This window comes from Ranitomeya variabilis, chromosome 4 (genome assembly GCF_051348905.1).
Source record: "Ranitomeya variabilis isolate aRanVar5 chromosome 4, aRanVar5.hap1, whole genome shotgun sequence".
Taxonomy (NCBI): domain Eukaryota; kingdom Metazoa; phylum Chordata; class Amphibia; order Anura; family Dendrobatidae; genus Ranitomeya; species Ranitomeya variabilis.
In genome coordinates, this window is record NC_135235.1 from 401,768,714 (window position 1) to 401,788,543 (window position 19,830).

Genomic DNA, 19,830 nt, shown 5'->3' on the forward strand with positions numbered 1-19,830 from the left:
TTGCTGAAGAGTCTTCCTTTTAAAACCTTTAGTAGGTAAGGGAGCGTCTAAAAGACGTCCTGTGCACATGCCCTGAGGTGGGCTTCATGGTCTGAGTGCAGACTGCCCTGCATGGTGTGGCCATACTCCCCAGCCTCATACAAGACTATGAAAAGTGCAGGGAGTGTACGTTTCACAACAGGCTAGATTTTCATGATCATTTTTGCTGTAGTCAGAGGCCTCTTCATGTATCAAGAGCGCCAGACAAGTAGCATGCATCTCGCGTTAACTCCTACTCCAGTCCAAACTGGCGTGAGATTTGAAGCACGCCACAGACTTTACTGCGCATGTCAGGTGGAGTTGTAAGGAATGGGTATAAAAGCTGAGCTTGCACGTGATCGCTGCCCACATCTGCCCATAATAACAGCGATCGGAGCTAAGCTCTGGTCATTGCTCTTAATTCCTTAAAGTGAACCAGTCACCAGGTTTGACCGATATGAGATAAAACCACCACCTTTCAGGCCGGATATACAGCATTGTATAATGCTTTATAAGCCCCAAACCCGGGTGGTCTCGTGTTCGGAGATTAAGTTTTCATCACCGCAGCTGGATGATTTACAGGTATTAGCCAGGCTGAGTACATGTGGGGTTGCCTGGATACTAGGGAATCCCCACATGTACTCGGCCTGGCTAATGGCTGTAAATCATTCAACTGCAGCGATGAAAACTAAATCTCCAAACACTAACAAATACTTGGAGACCACCCGAGCAACGAGTACACTCGCTCATCACTAATAACCACCTTACTATACTCACCTGCGGGGCTGTCCGGTCCAAGGGTTGTCGCTTTTCTTGGTCCAGTGCCTCACTTCTTCTTGCAATGCTGTCCTCCTCCTTTCTTCGTGTGGATGACGCGTCCCTATGTCATCCACAGAGACTCCCCGGCATCAAGTTCCTGTGCAGGCATGCTTATCGGCCCTGACCAGGGCAAAGTGCTGCAGTGCGCAGGCGCCTGGAAAGGTCCACGAGCCCCAGCGCCTGCGCACTGCAGTACTTTGCTCTGCCCTCAACAGGGCCGATAAGTACATCGGCGCAGGAGCGCGATGCCAAGGAGACTGAAGCAAGGATGGCATCGCAAGAAGATGGGATGCGTCGGACCAAGACCAGGTATGCCCCTTGGACCGGACCGCCCCGCAAGCGAGTATAATAAAAGCTGTTTTTCTTGTCTTGCAAGTCGGGTTGGGGGCTTATACAGCATTGGTGATAGTCTTATGTCATATCGTTCAAACCTGGTGACAGGTTACCTTTTAGGCCATGTTCACACGTTCAGTTTTTGGTCAGTATTTTACCTCAGTATTTGTAAGCCAAAACCAGGAGTGGAACAATCAGAGGAAAAGTATAATAGAAACATGTCACCACGTCTCTATTTATCACCCACTACTAGATTTGGCTTACACATACTAAGGTAAAATACTGACAGAATACTGAATGGCGTAAATGTGGCCTAAGGCTTCTTTCACACTTTCGTCGGTAGGCGGCCGTCAGAATGCGACGTATCGACGGATGTCTTAAAAATAGTGAAAAACTGATGTAACGCATCCAGTTTCCTGACGGATATGTCGAATTAGGTGCTGCCTGAATTTCAATGTATAAAATTGTGGAGAGAGGGAGAGAGATTCCCCTGACTAGAAAATCCTTCCAGGCATGCTCAGAATAAAAAAAACGGGATACGTCATTGGATTCCAGTTTTTGACAGTCAGTGACGGATCCTGCGTCCATAGGATTCCATTATAGGCAACGACGGACAGCGCAGGACCCGTCGCTGACCGATTTTCCGACGTGGAGAAAAAACGTTTCTCTGAACGTTTTCTCCGCCCGACGGATCCAGTGCACGAAACGGATGGACATCCGTCACAATCCGCCGCTAATACAAGTCTATGGGAAAAAACAGGATCCTGCAGAAAAATTTGCAGGATCCTGTTTTTTCAAAAAACGACATATTTCGACGGGAGCTAACTGATGGAAGTGTGAAAGAGGCCTAAGTCTAAGTTCACATTAGCGTTCTGCGCCGCAGCGTCGCCGCATGCGTCATGCGCCCCTATATTTAACATGGGGGCGCATGGACATGCGTTGCACTTGCGTTTTGCGACGCATGCGTCCCTGCGGCGCACGCGTCATGGCGCAGAGGACGCTACAAGTTGCATTTTTTGTGCGTCCAAAATCAAGCAAAAAAAGGACGCATGCGTCGCAAAATGCAGCGTTGTGCATGCGTTTTTGTTTGCGTTGTGTCGCCGACGCTGCGGCGCACAACGCAAATGTGAACGTAGCCTAACACATATGGGTCGCCAAGGGCTGCTGAAGACACTATGACTGCCATATTGGTATTCCTGAGAAGTCCATCCACAATCTGGGCTTCCTAGGAAACCTTTATTTTAGCTACATTCTGCAATACATTAGTTTTGCAGTACATAGAACAAGCAAGCACACGATTACATGTTATAATAAAAGAAAAAGAAATCTAACAATTCAAATAACACCCTTTTTCCCCATTAGAAGAGAGAGAAAAATATGCAATGTTACCACATCCGTAAACATCTGATATATGAAATCTAAAATTATTAGACCCATCCTGTAAACTTTGTGTGAATATAATGGAATAATGAAGTAAAATTGATCAAAACCTCATTGAGGAAACCTCTGCAATGAAGTGACACAGCGCTAATAGGAAAAAGAATCAAGGCAGCGCAAAGATTTGATGGGTTCTTTTTCATGTTATATTTTATGCACATGGGAATACTAAATGTTTTTTTAATATTTTTATTTCATTTTGCTAGTGGAAGAGATGGACAATTCAATTTTTTTTACATTATTGTTTAGTTATTTTTTTTTTTTTAGAGAACCCTTAATTCCAGGGTGCTGTACATGTGAAAAGGGTTACATACATATTACATATAAAACTTAAAGTGACAGACTGGTCCAGAGGAGCAGAGAACCCTCATGGGCTTAGAAATTATGGTTCCTTTCGTCATCTGATCGATTATGCTCCTTACTGAAACACTACAGTATTGCAATATATAGTAGCAATCTTTGTTTCCTATGAAGCCCGGTCACAGGATCATCACAGCAGGAATGGTAACCCCCCCAGCAAGCACTTGTCTGCCATGGCAACCCACAAATGGGGAGCCCAGTGGGTGCATAGAACAGTCCGCCCTGTCCCAGGTTTGTGTTCTTTAAATGCCAGTGTCAGAGATCCACTCACAGCTGTTGGGCAGATGTTGGCTGTATAACACAGCCATCTTCTGCCGGGAATGATGTATGTTCAGTTTCTGAGGTCTTGTAGATGTACGTGACAACATCACTGCAGTCAAGCTAAAGAACCACGAGAGTAGCAGAGAATTTTACAGGCGAGTCTTTTTTCTTTTGTATGCCCCCAGGGTTTATGTGTAAAGTAATAGGTAAGACAAGATCAGAGGTGCTGTCTTGAAAGGGGACTCAACATAGTTGTCCAATTGGCACACTGCATATAAGGCCGGGATCAGATATGCGAGGAATACGGCTGAGTCTCGCATGTTAATACCCGGCACTCGGAAGCGGAGCGTGTGCATAGCAATACATGGAGCCGCACGCTCCGTTCCCGAGTGCCGGGTATTAACATGCGAGACTCGCCCGTATTCCTCACGTGTGATCCCGGCCTAAAGGTTTTTGCTAATAGCTTTAAAGTTATTTTTTTGAGGTGTTGTGTTGGGGATAGATGTAGTGGGCATTTATTAATTTTAAAAATGTAAGTCTTGGTGATGGGTTCATATATTAACCCCTCAAGACCTTGCTCTTTTTAGTTTTTGCGTTTGTTTTTCGCTCCCCTTTCCAGAGCTATAACTTTTTTATTTTTCCATCAATATGGCCATGTGGGGGCTTGTTTTTTTTGCGGGACAAGTTGTACTTTTGAACGAAACCATTGGTTTTACCATATCGTGTACTCAAAAATGGGGGAAAAAATTCCAAGTGCGGTGAAATTGCAAATGCCAAAACTGATCTGCCATTATGATTCTCTAGGTCACTACGAGTTCATATACACCAAACATGTCTAGGTTCTTTTTTATTTAAGTGGTGAAAAAAAATCCAGTTAGTTAAAAAAAAAAAAAATGCACCATTTTCCGAGACCTGTAGCGTCTCCATTTTTCGTGATCTTGAGTTGGGCGAGGGCTTATTTTTTGCGTGCCGAGCTGACATTATTAATGATACCATTTTAGTGACGATACAATCTTTTGATCGCCCGTTAATACATTTTAATAAAATGTCACAGCGACCAAAAAAACGTAATTCTGGCACTTTGACTTTTTTTTTTTTCTATCGCTATGCTTTTTTTTAACGATCAGGTTAATCGTTTTTTTAAACTGATAGGTTGGGCGATTCTAAACCCGGCGATACCAAATATGTGTATGTTTGATTTTTTTATTGTTTTATTTTGATTGGGGCGAAAGGGGGGGGGGGGGTGATTTAAAGTTTTATATTTTTTTTAATATTTTTAAAAACTTTTTTTTTTACTTTTGGCATGCTTCAAAACAGTCTCCATCGGACACTAGAAGCTGCTATAATCTGATCGGCTCTGCTACATACAGGGGATGATCAGATCACCTGTAAGTAGCAGAATACCTCACTTGCTATGAGCAAGCCGACAGTGACAACCATAGAGGTCTCCAGGAGACCTCTGGTTGTCATGCCAACCCATCAGTGACCCACGATCACGTGACGGCGGTCACCGATGGGAGGATTTCCGGCCCAATGGTCAGAAGAGCGCGTTAAATGCCGCTGTCAGAGTTTAACAGTGGCATTTAACGGGTGGCATTTAATGGATCGCGATTCCACCCACGGCTGTTTCAGGCACTTGTCAGCTGTTCAAAACAGCTGACATGTGCCGGGAAAAGTGGGGGCTCACCGCCGGAGCCCACATCAAAGGGAGAGAAGTGACATGTGCAATACTAGTACAGCATAGGTCACGAAGGGGTAATGAAAGAAAAAATAGCCAATTTCCACAGCCTCCGATTTAGAATTCAGATATCCAGACTGTCCCACCACTCCATTAGACAATCTTCAAAAGAGCTGTAAAACTGAAAAACAATTAGCCCAGAAAAATGCGCCATCACCACCACCCATACACACATCATAGGTAATGTCTTCGGCTTCTTAATGAGAACTACGAGGAGACACATCTCGGGAGAATTTGGTTCTCTCCGCTGACTTATCTTCCATGACTGAACATCTGGAGTTCGTGCTAATATTAAAGGAGAGGCTGGGGGTTCATTAGAGTTTCTGATCTTGCCAGCTTATCCCAACTGTTCATGAAGATGATGGATAGGCGGCCAATGTCTGATATGGTCATCAAATCATTAGAATTATGACTGCTAGTCTTTGAGCCAGCAGACTCCTCTGTAATAATGCATGTGTTTTGCAGAACCTGATTCTCCTGACTCATCTGAAAATGGGCAGAAATGCTTACACGCGGGGCTACCAGTTCTAGCTCTTACATTTAGCCCAACAAGAATTTTAAGCATCCTGGTCCTTCAACATTCTTTCACTGGTGATAAAAACTGGTGGTAATTTTGGGTGGGTCTTCTCATGCCGAAGAAGATTTGGATATTGGGTAAAGTCTTTGCCACAAACGGAACAGAGGAACAGTTCTTCTACAGGGTGAATTTTCCTATGGGCTACTAGCTCTGCCTCAACCTTGAAGCATTTGCCACAGTCACTGCAGGTGTATTTTCTCTCGCGATAGTGCATTAGCTGGTGGTTGAAGAGGTCGTCAGTTTTAGCAAAACTTTTCCCGCACTCTGAGCAGGAGTAGAGCTTTTTTCCAGAGTGAACTTTCCCATGGGTGACCAGGCTTGACCTGGCATTAAAGCGTCTCCCGCACTCACTGCAGCAGTATGGCTTCTCCCCGGTGTGTGTCCTCCGATGTATCACAAGAGCGGTGTTATGACGATAATACTTTCCACACTCTGTGCAGGGAAATACTTTAATGTTTAGCAGGTGCATTGGCTCATGGCAGCCATATGCTTCACTAGTGGCAAACATTTTTGTGCACTTGGAGCAGAACGTGGGGCTAGGGACAGAAGGAGGACCTGTGTCTGGCTGTCCCAACCTTCTGCCTCTGGAGTGTTTCTTATGTTCCATCATATAACTGCTGCTTTTATTTATGCCCGCCATAGAGGAATACTGCATCTGGAGGTGTTGTCTTGGGGGCTGAAAGGTCTGGATAAGGAAGGATCCATCTTCATTTGGGGTAGGCTCCATGTTACTGAGGGTCTCTGTGTAATTATGACTGAGTGCAGCATGTTCATCTAGCTCCTCATTTCTATTGCTTAGCTGCACTGTGCCTGTGGACACACTGTAATTTGCGATATTTCCTTGGTCACACCAGACCGTTTCTCCTTTGTCCTTACCTATAGAACAAAAACATCCAGATTATTCATGAAAAGTGATGAGAATACATCCTCCTACACCTTGTCTTTCTTACAGAAATGTCCTACATTCACTATTCTTGAAAGGTTCGAAATGAAACATTTCGGTCTAGGTCAGACAAAGGAATCGACAAATGAGTCTCATATGTGGATTCTTGTGGATAAATTCTCCCACATGGCGGGTTCGTGATAAAACTAGTCTGTACTGCCCATTTGTTTTTAGAAAGTTAAGTCAAATGCAGAACGTTCTCGGTAAGTTTATGACATTTATGATCCATTCTTGATAATGGAAAGTCACTGTCCTACATGAATCATGTAATGTCCTTCATGAATTGTCTAAATGTGTTATACAGGGACTATTTTTGAGGTGAAGTGGGCCACTAGTATCAAAATGCAAAGAAATTAGGACTACTTTGAACATGTAAAACCCAGCGTTGACAGGTGGTGGTAGGGGGGCGGGGGGGGGGGGGGTAGCTGAGGGTAGGTACACCCTTAAAGTGTTGCCTTAATTAAAAATGTAAAAAAAAAGAAAAAAAAAGGGAAAATGAATTTCCTGTGGCGATGTCCAATGAGCATCTCCGTCCTCTGACTGATGGAAACAGTCATCAAACAATTAGAGCTTTGAATTTGAGTGAGGAGAGAAACACTCATCAGAACAGGAGGACTGGAGAGCAAGGCTAGAGGCTGACATAACTCACTGCTCAGGATGAGTGGGTTTGTGGAAGTTCAGGTTCTGGTACCCGACCCGTATTTTAGTCCAAACTTCGGGTACCAGAACTGTACACGATCGGCGTTGAAAACAATAGAGACCTGAACTTTGGACCTGGCAAATTCTCTCTCTAATGTCCTGGACTTCCCCCGAAACGCCGAACATTAAAATGGACTTCCGGGAAAAGTGTGTGTTTGGAGTTTAGCACTGGACACTAAGTGTCCGGTGCAAACTTTGATCTTTTAAATTCGAGTTTGCTCATCTCTACTCACTGTTCTCCATAGTGGACCCTAAGCACACATTCCCTCCTAAAAAGTTGCCCTTCTCTTTGGTCCTCCTCATAAAGCCCTCATTATACTCTTTTCCAATGCCGGACACACTACCCCTCCAAACCCCACACCCTCACCAGGAATGTTATCACTGACCTCACCAACAAAAACATCTTGAAAACTTTATATGCAACACAGATGAATTTGTTAAACGCAACTCTGCTACATCAAACAAACTTTCATCTACTGCCTGACATACCCAGGTCTACTATATTTGGGAAGTCTTCTTTGCTGTATCTGAAATTTTCAAGGAGAAGTTGACAAGCTCTGGTACATTTGAGTAACTTAGCTACAGAAACAACAGAAAGAAACACGTGGCAACCTCAGCTCTGCTCCATCTTTAGCACATAGCATCCATTATCTGATGCTATAACCTCAAGTATACAGGGTACAAACACGTTCCAATCTCACCAATGATGCCTGGGCTAGGAGAGGAGTAAGTATGCCTGATAGAGATTGGGCCTCATCCCCAGAAAACACTATACGGCTATTTTTTTTTTTTTTTTTTTTTTTTAAGAATCACAGCATATTTTGTATTTTAATGCTGTTGCTCGTCCTAGTCAAGAAGATGGTCTGTGTTGAGCTTGCTTTACAAATTAAAAAGATCAAGCCAGTACTGAGTCTTCTGTGCATGCACCACCTCACAGAATGATGCCGCCTCACTTGATCTTGGTCAGTGAAAGAAGTATGACTGTCAATCACTGACTAGAGACAAGCAGTGGGCAGGGATTAGGGAAAGAGGCAGCAGAGGTGTAAGACGTAAACCCACATTTCTAAAATAAAGGGATGGATATAATCAGCATTACATCGCTCTTAGTCTAGTTTCACATTTGCAGTTGAGTCCACAGCGCATCGTCCGCAACCGCTGGCAAAAACGCATACAAACGCATGCTAACGTAGCGGTTTTTATCCGCATCAGCTTAAGCATGGTGGAAAAAAAGATGCATTTGCAAGCGTTTTTGCCTGCGTTTGCGTTTTTTTATGCACATGCGTTCGATATTTCCAGGACGGCGTGTCTCAAAACAGTTCCTTGACATGCGCAGTCCAATGTATGCAAGCGCATCGAACGCATGACCTTGTGTACGAATGCGTTCCCATAGACTTTAATATGTTGTTTTGATGCACTCCTTCCGCAAGTGTCCGCATGCGGATGGCTGCGGCAATTTGACGCCTCAAAAATTGCAACATGGTGCATTAGCTGCACCCCGCCGCACACCGCGAAACACATGCGTAAGCAAACACAGGCGAACGCATATACCTGCGTCAACAATGTAAAAGATGAAATCAAGACGCATGGGGATGTATGCGTCAGAAACGCTGCGGACACAACCGCATATGTGAAACTGGCCTTACATAGATGCTATTAGTTTGGGGTATAAAAGCATGGAGACTGACACTAAGGGTCTGACCGCAGGGACCCCCACTAATCTTGAGAACTGGGGCTATGAATGGAACGATAGTTGATAATAAGCACCATTCATTCTTATAGCAGTCCCATTAAGAATGAATGAAGTAGCGGGGAAACATGATCGAGCACCATTCCATTCACATATGGTAATCCCATTAAGAATGAATGAAGTAGCGGGGGGAATATGATCGAGCACCATTGCATACACACACGGCAGTCCCATTAAGAATGAATGAAGCAGTGGGGGGGAACATGATCGAGCACCATTCCATTCACAAGTGGCAGTCCCATTAAGAATGAATGAAGCAGCGGGGGAACATGACTGAGCGCCATTCCATTCACACACGTCAGTCCCATTAACCCCTTCCCGACCTTTGACGCAGCGTATGCGTCATGAAAACCTGTGGCAATCCGACCTGTGACGCAGCATATGCGTCATGGTCGGATCACGCTCCTGCAGGCCGGGTGAAAGGGTTAACTGTAATTTCACCCGACCTGCAGGGACAGGGGGAGTGGTACTTGAGCCCAGGGGTGTTGGCTTCGCCCCCCCCCCGTGGCTACGATCGCTCTGATTGGCTGTTGAAAGTGACGTTTCACTTTCAATCAGAGCGATTGTAATATTTCAGCAATGAAAATTGGTGAAATATTACAATCCAGCCATGGCCGATGCTGCAATAGCATCAGCCATGGCTGGAGATCGCGATCTGCCCCCTCCACCGCCACTGGTCTCCTCCCCTCCGTCCTGTCATTGCTGTCCTCCGCCCCCCTCCGTCCTCCTGTCTCCCCCCGCAGTCCGATACCCCCCCCCCCGCTGTCCGATTTTCCCCCCCTCATACTTACCGACCTCCGGTGTCCATCCGTCTGCTCTATGGGCGCCGCCATCTTCCAAAAGAAGTGCAGTGCATCCGCCAAATCTGCCGGCTGGCAGATTCGTTACAGGTACATTTTGATCCCTGTGATAGAATCCATCACAGCGATCAAAATAAAAAAAAAATAAACAAACCCCCCCCTTTATCACCCCTATAGGTAGGGTCAATAATAAAATAAATATATATTTTTTTTCCCCCACTAGGGTTAGGGCTAGGGTTAGGGCTAGAATTAGGGTTAGAATTAGGGTTAGGGTTAGAATTAGGCTATGTGCACACGGCGCGGTTTGGCTGCGGATCCGCAGCGGATTGGCCGCTGCGGATTCGTAGCAGTTTTCCATCAGGTTTACAGTACCATGTAAACCTATGGAAAACCAAATCCGCTGTGACTATGGTGCGGAAAATACCGTGCGGAAACGCTGTGCTGTATTTTCCGCAGCATGTCAATTCTTTGTGTGGATTCCGCAGCGTTTTACACCAGTTCCTCAATAGGAATCCGCAGGTGAAATCTGCACAAAAAACACTAGAAATCCGCGGTAAATCCGCAGGTAAAACGCAGTGCCTTTTACCTGCGGATTTTTCAAAAAATGGTGCGGAAAAATCTCACAAGAATCCGCAACGTGGGCACATAGCCTTAGGGTTGGAATTAGGGCTAGGGTTGGAAATAGGGTTAAGATTAGGCTGTGGTTAGGGTTATGGGTGTGTTGGGGTTAGGGTTGGGATTAGTGTTGGGTGTGTTGGAGTTAGGGTTGTGATTAGGGTTATGGCTAGAGTTGGGATTAGGGTTAGGGGTGTGTTGCAGTTAGAATTGAGGGGTTTCCACTGTTTAGGCACATCAGGGGTCTCCAAACGCAACATGGCGCCACCATTGATTCCAGCCAATCTTGTATTCAAAAATGGTGCTCCCTCCCTTCCGAGCCCCGACGTGCGCCCAAACAGTGGTTTACCCCCACATATGGGGTACCAGCATACTCAGGACAAACTGGGCAACAATTACTCCTGTTACCCTTGTGAAAATAAAAAATTGCTTGCTAAAACATCATTTTTGAGGAAAGAAAAATGATTTTTTATTTTCACGGCTCTGCGTTGTAAACTTCTGTGAAGCACTTGGGGGATCAAAGTGCTCACCACATATCTAGATAAGTTCCTTGGGGGGTCTAGTTTAGAAAATGGGGTCACTTGTGGGGGGTTTCTACTGTTTAGGCACATCAGGGGCTCTGCAAACGCAACGTGACACCCGCAGACCATTCCATCAAAGTCTGCATTTCAAAAGTCACTACTTCCCTTCCGAGCCCCGACGTGTGCCCAAACAGTGGTTCCCCCCACATATGGGGTATCAGCGTACTCAGGACAAACTGGACAACAACTTTTGGGGTCCAATTTCTCCTGTTACTCTTGTGAAAATAAAAAATTGCGGGCTAAAAAATAATTTTTGAGGAAAGAAAAATTATTTTTTATTTTCACGGCTCTGCGTTATAAACTTCTGTGAAGCACTTGGGGGTTTAAAGTGGTCACCACACATCTAGATTAGTTCCATGGGAGGTCTAGTTTCCAAAATGGGGTCACATGTGGGGGAGCTCCAATGTTTAGGCACACAGGGCTCTCCAAACGCGACATGGTGTCCGCTAACGATTGGAGCTAATTTTTCATTCAAAAAGTCAAATGGCGCTCCTTCCCTTCTGAGCCCTGCCGCATGCCCAAACAGTGGTTTACCCCCACATGTGAGGTATCAGTGTACTCAGAAGAAATTGCCCAATAAATTTTAGGATCCATTTTATCCTGTTGCCCATGTGGAAATTAAAAAATTGAGGCTAAAATAAATTTTTTGTGAAAAAAAAGTACTTTTTCATTTTTACGGATCAATTTCTGAAGCACCTTGGGGTTCAAAGTGCTTACTATGCATCTAGATAAGTTCCTTGGGGGGTCTAGTTTCCAAAATGTTCACTTGTGGGGGAGCTCCAATGTTTAGGCACACAGGGGCTCTCCAAACGTGACATGGTGTCCGCTAAAGATTGGAGCCAATTTTTCATTGAAAAAGTCAAATGGCACTCCTTCCCTTCCGAGCCCTGTCGTGCGCCCAGACAGTGGTTCCCCCCAACACATGAGGTATCGGCATACTCATGACAAATTGTACAATAACTTTTGGCATCCAGTTTCTCTTTTTACCCTTGGGAAAATAAAAAAATTGTTGCTAAAACATCATTTTTGTGACTAAAAAGTAAAATGTTAATTTTTTCCTTCCATGTTGCTTCTGCTGCTGTGAAGCACCTGAAGGGTTAATAAACTTCTTGAATGTGGTTTTGAGCACCTTGAGGGGTGCAGTTTTTAGAATGGTGTCACTTTTGGGTATTTTCAGCCATACAGACCCCTCAAACTGACTTCAAATGTGAGGTGGTCCCTAAAAAAAATGAATGGTTTTGTAAATATCGTTGTAAAAATGAGAAATCACTGGTCAAATTTTAACCCTTATAACTTCCTAGCAAAAAAAAATGTTGTTTCCAAATTTGTGCTGATGTTAAGTAGACATGTGGGTAATGTTATTTATTAACTATTTTGTGTCACATAACTCTCTCGTTTAACAGAATAAAAATTCAAAATTAGAAAATTGCAACATTTTAGCCAAATTTCCATTTTTTTCACAAATAAACGCAAAAATTATCGACCTAAATTTACCACTAGCATGAAGCCCAATATGTCACGAAAAAACAATCTCAGAACCGTTAGGATCCGTTGAAGCGTTCCCGAGTTATTACCTCATAAAGGGACACTGGTCAGAATTGCAAAAAACGGCCAGGTCATTAAGGTCAAAATAGGCTGGGTCATGAATTAAGAATGAAGTAGCGGGGAACATGATCGAGCACCATTCTATTCACACATGGGATCGGTGGAGTTGGGACATTATCCCCCATGACATGAATAGAGGATAACTTCCAAACATAAGAATACTGCTTTTTACTTTTTAATTAATTCGTACCCATTCATCCAGCCCCCGCTCCCCTTACCTGGAGCTCTATGGAACGCACACTCTCTCTGCAATAAACTGCCGTTTATCCATGACCTCTTTATCGCCAACAAACTCTCCATCCTTGGCATCACTGAAACCTGGCTCACTCCTTCTGACTCAGCCTATCAGCTGAACTTTCCTACGGTGGATTCCACCTCTCTCACACCCCTCGCCCCAGCGACAAACGTGGTGGAGGAGTTGGCTTGCTCCTGTCTGACACCTGCTCCTTTTCCGCAATTCCGCTACCACCCTCCACTACTCTTCCCTCGTTTGAGGTGCACTCCATCCGCATCTACTCCCCCTCCAACCTCCAGCTGGCTGTCAACTACTGCTCCCCAGAACTAGCCTTCTCCACGTTTCTTGACCACTTCACCACCTGGCTACTTCACTCCCTCTCTGCTGACATCCCCACTATCATGATGGGCGACTTCAATATCCCCATTGACACTTCCACCTTAGCTGCCTCTCAACTTTTATCATTCAATGCCTCCTTCAGCCTCACTCAATGGTCCTCTGCGGCCACTCACAAAGATGGCCACAAGCTGGACCTTTTCTTCACCGGACTCTGTACCCTTACTTATCTCACCCCTCCCTCTGTCTGACCATAACCTACTGACATTTTCTTCCCTCTCCTCTCCTAGTGCGCGACCCCCACTTCACAAACTTACCCTCGCAGAAATCTCAAACACCTCAATTTACAATCACTCTGAGTCCCTTCTCCATCTTACAGACATAGCTTCCCTTCATGACAAAGATGTTGCAGCCACTTTTTATAACACCACAATAACAGCAGCACTTGACTCGGCCACCCCCCTCACGCATAGCAAAACTTGTACAATCAACAAGTGGCCCTGGCTGACCAGCCTGACCAAAGAACAGACGGGCTTCCCGGGTCACTGAGCGGAGATGGAAGCGATCTCGCTCTGCCAAGCACTTCATTGCATACAAGCAGTCCCTCGCCAGCTTCAAGTCCACACTCACTGCCGCAAAACAAACCTACTTCTCATCCCTCATATCCTCCCTGTCTCACAACCCTAAACAGCTTTTCAACACTTTCAATTCTCTACTCCGTCCCCCAGCACCTCCCCCCTCTCCTCTCATTTCTGCTGAAGACTTTGCCTCTTTCTTTAAGCAGAAGATTGATACGATCAGAGAAAGCTTTGGCCCGCAGGCCCCAATGTCCTTCTTAGCTGCTCAACCCTGTTCCTCTAAAACCAGCTTCTCCCCCATGATAGAAGATGAGCTCTCCACCCTAATGTCAAGATCACACCTCACCACTTGCACGCTTGACCCGCTCCCGTCCCACCTCATCCCTAACCTTGCCCCAGTCTTCATCCCAACCCTAACACACCTCTTCACGCTCTCACTCACAACTGGTGTCTCCCTCCGATCCTTCAAGCATGCCAAGATCACACCCATCCTCAAAAAGCCCTCCCTCGACCCATCCTCTGTTTCTAGCTATCGCCCGATATCTCTTCTCCCATATGCCTCAAAACTACTGGAACAGCATGTCCATCTTGAACTGTCCTCTCACCTCTCCTCCTGCTCCCTCTTTGACTGGTTACAATCTGGCTTCCGACCGCATCACTCAACTGAAACTGCCCTAACTAAAGTCACCAATGACCTACTAACCACCTTGAGCAAGCGACACTACTCTGTCCTCCTTCTGGACCTGTCTTCTGCCTTCAACACTGTTGACCATTCCCTCCTGCTACAGACTCATCTCTTGGCATCACAGATTTGGCCCTATCCTTGATCTCGTTATATCTAACAGACCGAACATTCAGTGTCTCCCTCTCCCACACCACCTCCTCACCTCGCCCCCTCTGTCGGTGTTCCCCAAGGCTCAGTCCTAGGACCCCTACTCTTCTCCATCTACACCTTCGGCCTGGGACAGCTCACAGAATCCCACGGTTTGCAGTATCATCTCTACACCGATGACATGCAGATCCACCTATCCGAACCTGACCTCACCTCTTTACTGACCAAAATCCCACAATGTCTGTCTGCTATTTCAGCTTTCTTTTCTGCTCGCTTTCTAAAACTGAACATGGCAAAACAGGATTGATCATCTTTCCCCCTTCTCACTCTATCCCTCCACCAAACTTATTCATCAATGTCAATGGCTGTTCACTTTCCCCAGTCCCGCATGCTCGATGCCTCGGGGTGATCCTCGACTCTGCCCTCTCTTTCAAGCCTCATATCCAAGCCCTTGCCTACCCCTGCTGACTCAAACTCAAAAATATTTCCCGGATCTGTGCATTCCTTGACCATGAAACCACTAGTGCACCCCCTTATCTCCCGCCTCGATTACGGCAACCTCCTACTCTCTGGCTTCTCCTCTAGCACTGCTCCAATCCATCCTACAATCTACTGCCGGACTAATCCACCTGTCTCCCCATCAGGTACGGACTGGGGCTGAAGTTCAGTCCTGGCATTTGAAATCACACAGGCCCATGTTGCCCCATGCCCATGAACCAGATGGGATATATTACTAATATTACCCTGGATGGAGGAAAGGAAGATTTTCTACAACACCAATATTTCTAATGATACCCGTGGCCTGTTGGGGTAAGTGATGGAGTCAGCCACTTTGTGCTCCATCACAACTCTTAACAGTATGGGTATCTTGAGAACACCGATTCTGTTAACAACGTAGCAGACAAGGCAGCCCATGACCAGACAGGCCCTTCTGGCATTTGCCAGATGGCCAGTCCGCCCTGCTCCCCGCTTTTCCCCCGCCTCTCCTCTCTGCCAAGCCCTTCACTGGCTTCCTATTGTCCAGAGGCTCCAGTTCAAAACACTAACTATGAACTACAAAGCCATCCACAACCTGTCTCCTCCATACAGCTGTAACATGGTCTCCCAGTACTTACTCACACGCAACCTTCGTTCCTCTCAAGATCTCCTTCTCTACTCCCCTCTGATCTCTTCTTCCCACAACCGCATACAAGACTTCTCCCGTGCTTCCCCCATACTCTGGAACTCTACCCCAACACATCAGACTCTCGCCTACCATAGAAACCTTCAAAAAGAACCTGAAGACTCTTCCGACAAGCCTACAACCTGCAGTGATCCTTAGTCTGCTGAACGCTGCATGACCAGCTCTACCCTCTCCTAGTGTAGCCTCACTCATCCCCAGTGGACTGTGAGACCTCGCGGGCAGGATCCTCTCTCCTTCTGTACTTGTGTGTGCCTTGTATTGCTCATGTTTATTGTGCTTGTCTATATTTGCCCCTTTGCGCATTTAAAGCGCCATGGAATAAATGGCGCTATATAAATGTATAATAATAATAATATGGTGGGGAGGAGATTTGCCTAATCTGCTCAGGGCAATAAGATATGCTACCTCGGTTCTGGTAGAAACTGTGATTGTGTAAAGGACTAATGTGAAGTTGCCCATCGATGTCTCACCTAATGCTCGGCTCCATTCCTGACTTATCCCAGCGTATTCCTTCCTGTTCAGACAAAGAAAAACATGATTGAGTGATACAAGGACATCACAGTAGCAGAGCTCCGGCCCCCCCGGACATATTACCTGCCCTCCAGCTCCAGAGCTTCCCCCCTCTGCACAGAGCCTACAGGTAAATAACACAGACATTGGGGGTTAATAGGGGGACCGACCTAGGGGGCTGCAGCATGCTGCGGGGTGGGTACATGCACTCCTACCTGGTAGCCAGGGGGTCTCCATCATCGGTGCCCAGCACTCAGTCTTCTACCTTAGTGACAATAATGAAAGCTGTCAGTGAATGAGAGGCCTCCTACAGAGCTCCCTGTCACTGGCAGTGCTTCATGCGGCTGCTGTGGCATTAGTAAGCCCCATCCCTTCATTTATCTATCACCCCTTCATCTGCCTAAAGCGTAAATAGGGCAGAACAGCATCAATGGATCCTACACACAAATGTGTCCTCCTTCTGCTGCCAGTGCCGCCCCTCCTTCCCCAGCAGATACATATCCATGGCTCCTTCCTACTGCAGCCCTGAACACTAGCACTTACCGTGCAGCACCTTTCCACAGCGCCGGAGCAGCAACTTCCGGCTGCACAAAGGCCGCGCCCATTTTCCCCCTTTCTTCCTGTGAATGCGTTCCACGGCATTACTTCCTGGCCTTTGCGTTCCATGTTCTTTCTTACCAGTGTGATCATGAAAACTCCTTCCCTGGAAGCAGTGAACCGCAATCATAGTGTCCTACCGATAATGGTTCCCATATGTGCTGTTGTGCACCAATAGTCTGCAGCTCATTACTGTGGAACTGACGTCACTAGAGATTACAGGAGAGTTTCAATGTGAGACCTTTACGGCATAGACAGTGCAGAAGCCATATCTGTGAGATAGCTGCTGGTCTCTAGTTTATGGCTGTCATGGAGACAGTGGATCACACGTAACCAGGGCCGGACTGGGACTAAAATTCAGCCTTGGCATTTGAAGTCACACAGGCCAACTTGTCACATGGTGACTGTATAATATCTTTGTACACTTGTAGGCTACAACTAGTGAGGGGAGTGTAACACAACTATATAACATATAATTACAGCTGTATCCAGCATTACAGCTCAGCCCCCATAGAATGTAATACAGCACAGCCCCCATAGAATGTATTACAGCCAGCCCCCATAGAATGTAATACAGCCAGCCCCCATAGAATGTAATACAGCACAGCCCCCATAGAATGTATTACAGCCAGCCCCCATAGAATGTAATACAGCCAGCCCCCATAGAATGTAATGCAGCACAGCCCCCATAGACTATAATACAGCACAGCCCCATAGAATGTAATGCAGCACAGCCCCCATAGAATGTAATGCAGCACAGCCCCCATAGAATGTAATGCAGCACAGCCCCATAGAATGTAATACAGCCAGCCCCATAGAATGTAATGCAGCACAGCCCCCATAGACTATAATACAGCACAGCCCCATAGAATGTAATGCTGCACAGCCCCCATAGAATGTAATGCAGCACAGCCCCCATAGAATGTAATGCAGCACAGCCCCCATAGAATGTAATGCAGCACAGCCCCATAGAATGTAATACAGCCAGCCCCATAGAATGTAATACAGCCAGCCCCATAGAATGTAATGCAGCACAGCCCCCATAGACTGTAATACAGCACAGCCCCATAGAATGTAATGCTGCACAGCCCCCATAGAATGTAATGCAGCACAGCCCCCATAGAATGTAATGCAGCACAGCCCCCATAGAATGTAATACAGCACAGCCCCCATAGAATGTAATGCAGCACAGCCCCCATAGAATGTAATGCAGCACAGCCCCATAGAATGTAATACAGCCAGCCCCCATAGAATGTAATACAGCCAGCCCCCATAGAATATAATGCAGCACAGCCCCATAGAATGTAATGCAGCACAGCCCCCATAGAATATAATGCAGCACAACCCCCATAGAATGTAATACAGCCAGCCCCCATAGAATATAATACAGCCAGCCCCCATAGAATGTAATACAGCCAGCCCCCATAGAATATAATGCAGCACAGGCCCATAGAATGGAATGCAGCACAGGCCCATAGAATGGAATGCAGCCAGCCCCATAGGATGGAATGCAGCACAGCCCCATAGAATATAATGCAGCAGAGGCCCATAGAATGGAATGCAGCACAGCCCCCCCCCCCCCCCCAATAGCTCCACAATCCAGTCATCACTCATTGATAAAAAAAAAAACACTCTACTCACCTTTCCTCCTGCCCCGCGCTGCTCTGGCTCTGGTCTCAGCAGTCGCAGTCTGCCCGCCCGGTCACACAGCAGATGCACGATGATATGACGTCATCGCGCACCCGCAGTGTCAGCGGCAGGCAGAGCGGGGAATGATGGGAGAGGAAGCGTCAGCAGACGCTCTCTCCTCCATCATTGCATTCAACTGTACCGGCGTCTATGACGCCGGTATAGTTGAATGCGGAGCCGGGAGTGTGCTGACAGCGGGGAGAGTGTGCCGACAGCAGCACACTCGAGCGGCCCACTACTGCCACCGGCCCTTCTGGCATTTGCCAGTACTGCCCGATGGCCAGTCCGGCCCTGCACGTAACCCCTTCACGGCATGGCTATTTACTGTTTTCGTTTTTTCCTTCCCTTCTCCCAGAGCCATAACTTTTTTTTATTTTCCGTCTATATAGCTGTATAATGAGTTGTACTTTTGAACAACACCATTGATTTTACAGTACCATATAGTGTACTGAAAACAAGAAAAAAATCCAAGTGGAAAAGCAAAAAAAGTGCAATTCCATAATGGGTTTTTTTTTGCCATGTTCACCAAATGCTAAAACTGACCTGCCATTATGATTCTTCAGGTCATTACGAGTTCATAGACACCAAACATGTCTAGGTTCTCTTTTATGTAAGTGGTGAAAACAAAATTCCAAACTTTGGTATAAAAAAAACTGCACAATTTTCCTTTACCCGTAGCGTCTCCATTTATTGTGATCTTGGGTTAGGTGAGGGCTTATTTTTTGCGTGCCGAGGTGACATTTTTATTGATACCATTTTGGTGTAGATCTTTTGATCGCCCGCTATTGCATTTTAATGCAATGTTGCGGCGACCAAAAAAATTCTGGCATATTTACTTTTTTATGCTGTTTAGCAATCAGGTTAATCCTTTTTTTTATTGATCTGGTGATTCTGAACAAGGTGATACCAAATATGTGTAGGGGTTTTTTTTTATTCTATTTTGAATGGTGCGAAAGGGGGATGATTTAAACTTTTATATTTTTTATTTTTTTATTTTTAAAACAATTTTTTTAAAATTCAATAGGCTCCATGGCAGACTAGAAGCTGCCATATCCCGATCAGCTCTGCTACATACAGGCGATAGACAATAAAGTATACACCTCAGAGGACTAATAACTTTCAAGAATAATCAATACAATCCATATATGAGTATATGACAGTGAGATTATATATTCCTCTTAGTGCAACAAAGAAAGAAGTGGAAACCACTCAACTATTAGTGTAAAAACCAATCACCAGAACTATGAAGCAGAACCCAAGAAAGCACTAGCAAGGATATAGAATTGAATAAACTTTATTTGCAACAGTTAAAATACAACATACATAGTGTGCACATA

General features: G+C 45.8%; 1 protein-coding gene across 3 annotated transcripts; it reads right to left on the bottom strand.

Annotated features, from left to right (window-relative positions):
• Positions 1–2,250: 2,250 nt before the first annotated feature.
• LOC143764917 (uncharacterized) lies at positions 2,251–16,888 on the bottom strand. Of its 3 annotated transcripts, none has more exons than XM_077251027.1 (5): positions 16,751–16,888; positions 16,423–16,468; positions 16,292–16,331; positions 16,168–16,211; positions 2,251–6,419 (listed from the first exon to the last, which is right to left on the bottom strand). In XM_077251027.1, the coding sequence occupies exons 1-5, from the start codon at positions 16,871–16,873 to the stop codon at positions 5,524–5,526; spliced, it is 1,149 nt and encodes a 382-aa protein (XP_077107142.1). In that variant the 5' UTR covers positions 16,874–16,888; the 3' UTR covers positions 2,251–5,523. The 3 variants fall into 3 exon arrangements, with proteins under 3 accessions (XP_077107142.1, XP_077107145.1, XP_077107143.1); XM_077251030.1 differs by having other exon boundaries at positions 2,261–6,419; positions 16,747–16,873; XM_077251028.1 differs by having other exon boundaries at positions 2,267–6,419; positions 16,423–16,472; positions 16,751–16,846.
• Positions 16,889–19,830: the final 2,942 nt, after the last annotated feature.

Coding starts and splice junctions, on each gene's coding strand:
- LOC143764917 (XM_077251027.1), bottom strand. CDS start 16,873: ATGGAACGCAAAGGCCAGGAAGTAATGCCGTGGAACGCATTCACAGGA. Junction 16,469..16,750: donor CTGTGGAAAGGTGCTGCACG/GTAAGTGCTAGT, acceptor TCACTAAGGTAG/AAGACTGAGTGCTGGGCACC. Junction 6,420..16,167: donor GGAATGGAGCCGAGCATTAG/GTGAGACATCGA, acceptor TTTGTTCTATAG/GTAAGGACAAAGGAGAAACG.